General features: G+C 42.1%; 1 protein-coding gene across 1 annotated transcript; it reads left to right on the top strand.

Annotated features, from left to right (window-relative positions):
* The first annotated feature begins 3,002 nt into the window (after positions 1 to 3,002).
* On the top strand, positions 3,003 to 6,789 carry LOC141789150 (zinc finger MYM-type protein 1-like). Its single transcript, XM_074668478.1, has 3 exons — positions 3,003 to 3,893; positions 4,120 to 4,222; positions 5,161 to 6,789. Exons 1-3 carry the CDS (start codon positions 3,070 to 3,072, stop codon positions 5,686 to 5,688), a joined length of 1,455 nt encoding a protein of 484 aa, XP_074524579.1. The 5' UTR covers positions 3,003 to 3,069; the 3' UTR covers positions 5,689 to 6,789.
* Positions 6,790 to 7,841: the final 1,052 nt, after the last annotated feature.

Genomic DNA, 7,841 nt, shown 5'->3' with positions numbered 1-7,841 from the left:
GTAAACAGTACACTCTTGAAAAGCATGAACATATTTTGAATCACAGATGTGGTTTAGATGAAATAGCTTCCATTACCTTTGGATTAACTATAACAGAAACATAAACAGATATGTTGGTCATCAGTTAAATCCTCTTCATTTAGGACAGTGGTGACAAACACCTTACACTGGGTGGTGGGCTGATAAATTTGTTAATCACTGTTTATATTTTGGTTAGAAGATGAAGTTGTGAGACACAGTTCAGTTTTCTTACACTTTTATGGGACGTACCACTTTTGGACCAGAGGCTTTAAACTGCCCTTCAGCCAAAAATAATAAAGCATTACAATTGATATTGTTGTCAGTTAATAACATGGTCAAGGCAGTGGTCACCAAACTAATTGCACACCCTTGCACAGACACGCCATTAGTTGCCATGGAAATAGATCAGAGTCTATAAACAGGCCCCACACCATGACCTTATGCAAATCCTAGCCGTGGAAAGCTCACTCTCTGAAAGCGATGGATAGATATCTCCAACAAAGAAAGAAAAAGGAGAAAGAGCTGTTCTGAGAACTCTCTGGTGGACATGGAGCTGCTCTGAAACAGCCTCAGCAGACCTCTGATGGACAACAAACACCTGGGGGTGGGAGTGGCCTGTGAGTTGGTGAATAACCAACCAGGTATAAGAAATATCAGATTATCTATATAAAATTAATAGTTTTCCAGAACAATCAACATGCTTTTCTCCCCAAAAGGTGTGTCAGTCAAAGCTTTTAAATTTAAAGTGGAGGCTTCTTAACATGATATTAGCCTGTGAGGAGAGCACAGGTTTGGCTAACATGCCTGTCACATTTTCTCTGAGTAGAAATGTTTGATTTGGATTGTTGTCTGAACAATTTCTTAGGCCAGGTATAGAATTTACTCAAAGTTAAGAATTTAATATGAATTTTTGTATTTTGGTGTGAGGAAATCACATTTCTTTTATTTCAGCATGAACTCCAGATGTTGACCAGGCCATATTTTAAACAATGCTAACGATGGGCTTTTAGCTAGCTAGCTGTTTTTGTACAGAGATGGTACATTTCATTCTCAAAGCTTTTCACATAGATCCATTTTTATATTTCCTCTTATTCTCAATGTCATTTACTCATTTATGCTTTATTTGTGCTGTTGTTTAAATCAGTCTGGACCAGCAGTGTGATACAATATTGACAGAACGATGTAGATCACTGCTGAGCGAATTGAAACACCTGTCATCAAGCTAGCTAGCTTTGATATGGTCTCTCTGAAAACCACATAGTCAAACAGGCCTGAGTCATATAGGATCTTTATTCATATCCAGCTTTGATTTAACATTTTTTCCATCCTCAGTTTTTTGTAAGAAAAGTTTTCCCTAGAAAAAGTGAAAACAATAATGTTGGTAGCCACAGGTTCTCCATGAATGCATCATATGGTTATTCTCTGCCCTCAATGGTACAGACAGAACTACAAAGTCAGTGATATCACTGTTAAAACCACTCATTTTCTGATGCTAGCTCATTGTTGTTTGTATTACAGTTATAGTTACAGCCTTCTCATTGTCTGGTGTTGTTTTTTAAAGCCTAAATCAGGGGTGGGCAATTAATTTTTACCAGGGGCCACATGAGGAACCTGAATTGTGTCAGAGGGCCACCAACTTTCTTCCATCATAAAATGCTCTAAATTAAATATTTTGAATAGCTGGAACTGATAATCAGAAGAATAAAGCACTCCGTAAATGTTTATATTAGGTTATGCAAAATTGTGGTGTATAGGTCAAGTAGAAAAAAAAACATTTATCGAATCCTAAAATGAAAGAGAAAATGTCTTAAGTTTTCGTCTTTGTCAATTTCTGTCATACATGAACTCCAGCAGCGGCTGGTCCATAGGGGGCGCTGGGGCTCCGCCCCACCAGTTGTGGAGAAGGGAATATTTTTTTTTTATAATTTTTTGCATTTTTTTAAATCAATGTCAGTTTTACTTAATGGTGTGTATGTGTGTGCCTACGTGCAACTGCGTCATTAAAACAACATTTCCACCAGCTGACACTCATTAAACAGTGAATTTACACTGACAGACAGTGTATCATTCTCTCATGGGGCGCTCGGCAAAGTGCCCGTGACTTGCAGCTAAATAGCCAATCCGGTTATGGTTACTAGGGGAAAATGATGAATAATTGGCCAATCAACGTCGCTAAATTCTATGCCTGAGGGGCGCTAGAAAAAGAGCCCCTACGGCTACGTAAAATACGTGACGGTTTATGAATGATAGAGCTACGTGAGGAGCTAGCGAACGTTTTTTTCGTAGTGCGACTCCCAGACTCTATACGGAGGGAAAAACATACGGCGACGAGGAAGAGAGATGATGGCGGTGACGATGGCGGTAGTTCAAGCACAGCTTCGACCAAATTCGGTGAGATCCTTATTAATGTACCCTTTTGAGAGACGGACGACGGAGGAAAAACTGCTCGTTAAGGCGCTAGGACCCGACACGCCTGAAATCCAAATTTCCCAGCAATCCAAAGAAAAAGACAAGACGTACAAACGGAGTTTTTGCCGAAGCTGGTTCAACCGTAAGACTTGGCTGACAGGTTGTGGCGCAGGCAATGCACTTTTCTGTTTCCCCTGTATCCTCTTCAAAAGCGACCGATGTGATTCAACTTGGACACGGACTGGACTGACGGACTTAAAGCACCTCTCCGAACGGATCAAGAAGCATGAGAGATCCAAAATTCACATGGAAAACTGCGTAAAGCTGGCTGTTTTTGGAAAGATTAGCATAGCAACGCAGCTTGATGACGGGCACCGCATTGCTGTAAGAAGACACAATGAAGAGGTAGATAAAAACCGTAATATTTTATCCAAAATCATCGATTGTGTCAAATTTTGTGGTGCTTTTGAATTAGCAATGCGGGGACATGATGAAAGGGATTCCTCTGACAACGCGGGAATATTTAGAGGTTTAGTTGATCTGATGGCATCCATTGATCGGGAGCTGAAGGAGCACCTTGAAAATGCGACCGTATTTAAAGGCACCTCGAAAACGGTTCAGAACGAGCTCCTGGACTGTATGCTGGCAGTTCTGAGAGAAAAAATCTTAGATGAAGTGAAGATGGCGAAGTTTTTAGCTATCCAAGCGGATGAAACTACTGACATTTCCACACACTGTCAGCTCGTCCTGGTACTGAGATACATCGATGGGCGCAACAATATACAGGAGCGGTTCTATGAGTTCATCAAGCTACCCAACAGCTGTGCGGATTCAATAGCTGGTGCCTTATTGGAGAGGCTGCACAGCATCCTTCCCGAGGGACAAGAAAAAAAGTTGATCGCCCAGGCATATGATGGGGCAGCAGTAATGAGGGGTGCCACTGGAGGAGTGCAGAGAAAGGTACAGGACATCTATGCAAACGCTCACTACATTCACTGTTATGCCCATCAGCTAAACCTGGTAATGCAGCAGGCAACCTCCCACATCTCCCAGATCGGTCACTTTTTTAATGACATCGGGGGATTTGCTTCTTTTTTCTCAAAATCGAGCAAGAGAACTGCAGTGCTAGATGAGATGGTGGCACACAGACTTCCAAGTGCATCATCAACACGTTGGAACTTCAACAGTCGTGCAGTCAACACAGTCTATGAGCGCAAGAATGATCTGGTCAAGTGTTTTCAGACCATCCGGAACAGTGAAGACTTTGATGGCCCTACAAAGAGAGAGGCTGGAGGCTATGTGAGATTGCTGGAGGATGAAGCTTTCTGTTTTTTCCTAACCTTGTTCCATAAGATCATGCCACATGTAGACATGCTGTATAATCAGCTCCAGAAGAGGAACATCGATGCTGTCTACATCGCAGGAATCACCCAGACATTCTTGAACAGCATACAGGCTATCAGGTACGTTAAATGCATTATTATGACAATTAACCTAGCCTAATTGTTGATTCTCTGCCTAAATTTTATGTAGCCTAAGATACTTATATGTCATTTTATTCTAATAATCAATGTATCTGTTAAGTTTAGATGAAATAAAATTGCCAGTAATTATAATAAGCTTGGGTTTGGTTAATACATCCCTAACCAGTTTTCACAACTGACTCATAAAACTTTTGTTTTGGATCAGGGAGGCTGTTCTTCATCAGGAGTACAGGGGACCTGTTCAGGAGCCACCCACAAAGAAACGGAAAGCACTGGGAGAAGACACACAGCAACATTTGGCACTGGAGGTAAGCACTTTCTTACACACACACACACACACACACACACACACACACACACACACACACACACACACAAACACACACACACAGACACACACAAACAGAGACATCAAATAATCAAATAAATAATATAAAATCAAATGAAGATACTCACCACTCAAGTTACTGATTAGGTTCATCTTGTCTTCATAAAACAAACATATGTGTTTTAGTGTTCTTTTTAAAGACAAAAAGGTATGGTTACCTTGACATGTTTCAACGTACTCTGTCGTCTTCTTCAGAAGCTGTCATCCTGACAGCTGTGGCGTGTCTTTTTATCAGCTGTTTCCGGTAGTAGCTGGCGGGACAGATTGATCACGTGATCTGTCCCGCCAGCTACGTCCCACGTTGCCTGGCGGCCTCTGGAGAAGTATGTCCCAGATGTGCGAGAGCTGGAAGGCTCCTTCATCCCTGTTGATGGTGCACGAGTCAATAGAGATCAGGAAACGGGGAAAGGACACCATCAACAGGGGTGAAGGAGCCTTCCAGCTCTCGCAAACATGGGATTCACTTCTCCAGAGGCCATCAGGCAACGGGGGACGTAGCTGGCGGGACAGATCACGTGATCAATCTGTCCCACCAGCTACTACCGGAAACAGCTGATAAAAAGACACGCCACAGCTGTCAGGATGACAGCTTGTGAAGCAGACGACAGAGTACGTCGAAACATGTCAAGGTAACCATACCTTTTTGTCTTTAAAAAGAACACTAAAACACTTGTGCTCACTACTCGATATAGTAGTCCAGATTCAGTTGTTTATTGCTATATGATATATATGAATGATTACAGTTAACAATTTTGGTTTATCACCCAATATAGGCTAGCTATCCAGAACAATGATTGTAGTGAGACATGTGAAGACCTAATTTTTTTCTCTTCTTTAAATTTGTATGTTTTTGCATAGGTATGCGACACCATCATGAGCCATGCCAAGCAGAGGTTTTCTTTCACCAAGCACCTCATCAGTGCCACTCTCTTGGAAGGAGACTTGTTCCAACAACACAGCAGAAAGTTCCCAGATTCAGCACTGGAAACCACGGTGGAAGCCTATCCCTCATTGGACAAGGCCAGACTTAAAACAGAACTGTCCTTGATCTACGAGAATGAGGAGTTCCGGAGTTGCAAAGGTGCTCTGGCTCTCTATCAGGTTTTGATGGAAAACAACCTTGGAGAAACATTTACTGAAACTGTAAGTCTTCTCAATATCATTATCACTACACCAATGACAACATCAGAGTCTGAGAGGTGCTTCTCTACCTTAAAGAGGATAAAAACATTTCTTAGGAACACTATGCTACAAGATCGGCTAAATGCTCTAGCTATGCTCTCCATTGAGAAGAAAATGACAAAAGACATTCCTGATTTCAACAGCAAAGTCATTGAAAAATTTGCCTCTCAAAAAGAAAGGCGAGCAAAATTCTTGTACAAATAACTCCTGGAATGAGAGAGGGACAAACAGAGAAACAGAAAGAAAAAACACTGAGAAACAGAGACAGACTAAGGAGCAGACACACTGAGAACCAGACACACTGAGGAACAGAGACACTGAGGAACAGATACACACTGAGTTACAGACACACTGAGTAACAGAGACACTGAGTAACAAACACACTGAGGAACAGAGACACTGAGGAACAGATACACACTGAGTTACAGACACACTGAGTAACAGAGACACTGAGGAACAGAGACACTGAGGAACAGAGACACTGAGGAACAAACACACTGAGGAACAGAGACATTGTGTAACAAACACACTGAGGAACAGAGACACTGAGGAACAGATACACACTGAGGAACAAACACACTGAGGAACAGAGACACTGAGTAACAAACACACTGAGGAACAGAGACACTGAGGAACAGATACACACTGAGGAACAGAGACACTGAGTAACAGAGACACTGAGGAACAGAGACACTGAGGAACAGAGACACTGAGGAACAGAGACACTGAGGAACAGAGACACTGAGGAACAGAGACACTGAGGAACAGATTCACACTGAGAAACAGAGACACTGAGAAACAGACATACTCAGGAGCAGACACACTTTGGAGCAGACACACTATGGAGCAGACATACTTTGGAGCAGACACACTATGGAGCAGACACACTATGGAGCAGACATACTAAGGAGCAGACACACTATGGAGCAGACACACTATGGAGCAGACATACTAAGGAGCAGACAATTTTTTTTATGCAGTCATTATTTAGTTTCAGAGACTGCTTTGTGTTACTCTCTGGCTTTTAATTATTATGCAATTATAATTTTTGATGCTCCCATGGCACTGTTGCTGTTCTTTTCAATTAAATGTTGCACTTTTTGCTTGATTAGTTAGGGTATAAGAAAACCATTTGTTCATGTTTAACTTCTGAAGTTTGTTCTCAATTCTTTGTACATCACAATTGAATAGGAAATGTTCTTGTTATTCTCTCTTCATAAAACTCAAACCTCCCTTATCGCTCACTCACTCATTTACTGTAGATTTGTGTAGATTCAGCTAAAATAAAAACCCATGTTGTGAATTTGTCCCATGAATGTATTGTACAGTATTTTATTTTGTAAAGACTAATGCACATGTAAGTTGTTCCTTTTTCTGTGTAACTCAAAGCTATGAAATTAAATTATTTTGGAACTGCCGTCATTTTCTGACTGTTCATTTGAATACTTATGCCTGATAAGTCAGAAAAAATCTGTTGGCACATCAGCCCCACCAAAAAAAAATCTCACCAGCCGCCACTGATGAACTCACTTTTACCGATAGAGAGTGCTGGCAGCCTGCCAACACTCCTGAATATGGAGGGAATCTCCCATTTTTAAACCCTTTCTCCCGCTGGTCTCCTGGCTTGTGATTTCTCCTGATAGTCCCCCAAAATTTAAGTGTGCTTCTGTGAGCTCTAATATTTTACTAAGTCAAATCAAGTCTCGTACTTGGGCGTTATATCGGAAACTCAGAAACCATCCACCCCCTCTCTCTTAGTTGGTTTGATCCAGAGACGCTGCAGGAGACCTCAGAGACAGAGACAGAGACAGATAACGGTGCAGCACTTATTGATGAAGAGTTTATCAGAGCCTTAGCTGTTTTCTGTCTTTCTTTTTTGGTGTTGACATGTCGTGAGTTAAACTAACGTAGCATCCTCTCCAATCAGGAAAGTTTAGAGCAGCGTGAATCATATAGTTAGAAGGCTGACTCTGGAATAGTGAAACGCGTATCGTTGTAAAGTTCTGTCCGTCTCTGGTGTGTGATGCGCATACGCGCTGCGTGTGTACGCGACGGCACTCTCTCTTCAGAACAGGAGAGAGTTCAGGTGGAGGAGACAGACTGTGCCAGTGAAGGAGAGGGAGAATTTAATCCACAGTGCCTGTGATAGATGGAGTATTAAGACATATGCACCCGCACGAGTTTTATGTTTATGATTGGCCTCACGCGGGCCGGACAGGGACGTACAAAGGGCCGGATGTGGCCCGCGGGCCGTAGTTTGCCCAGGTCTGGCCTAAATAATTTTCATTGAGGTATTTAAACCGCTGTATTTTTGGCTCCCATCAGGTGGCGTTGGTCTCGTAGTTGAACGTCCTGCT

The sequence above is a fragment of the Halichoeres trimaculatus genome, unplaced genomic scaffold (genome assembly GCF_033239565.1).
Source record: "Halichoeres trimaculatus isolate MK-OKI-2021-1 unplaced genomic scaffold, fHalTri1.1 fHalTri1_scaffold_1, whole genome shotgun sequence".
In the NCBI taxonomy this organism is placed as follows: domain Eukaryota; kingdom Metazoa; phylum Chordata; class Actinopteri; order Labriformes; family Labridae; genus Halichoeres; species Halichoeres trimaculatus.
Note: the sequence above shows the minus strand (reverse complement) of the source record. Positions and strands in the feature narration are given on the sequence as shown.

Coding starts and splice junctions, on each gene's coding strand:
- LOC141789150 (XM_074668478.1), top strand. CDS start 3,070: ATGCTGGCAGTTCTGAGAGAAAAAATCTTAGATGAAGTGAAGATGGCG. Junction 3,894..4,119: donor AACAGCATACAGGCTATCAG/GTACGTTAAATG, acceptor GTTTTGGATCAG/GGAGGCTGTTCTTCATCAGG. Junction 4,223..5,160: donor AGCAACATTTGGCACTGGAG/GTAAGCACTTTC, acceptor GTTTTTGCATAG/GTATGCGACACCATCATGAG.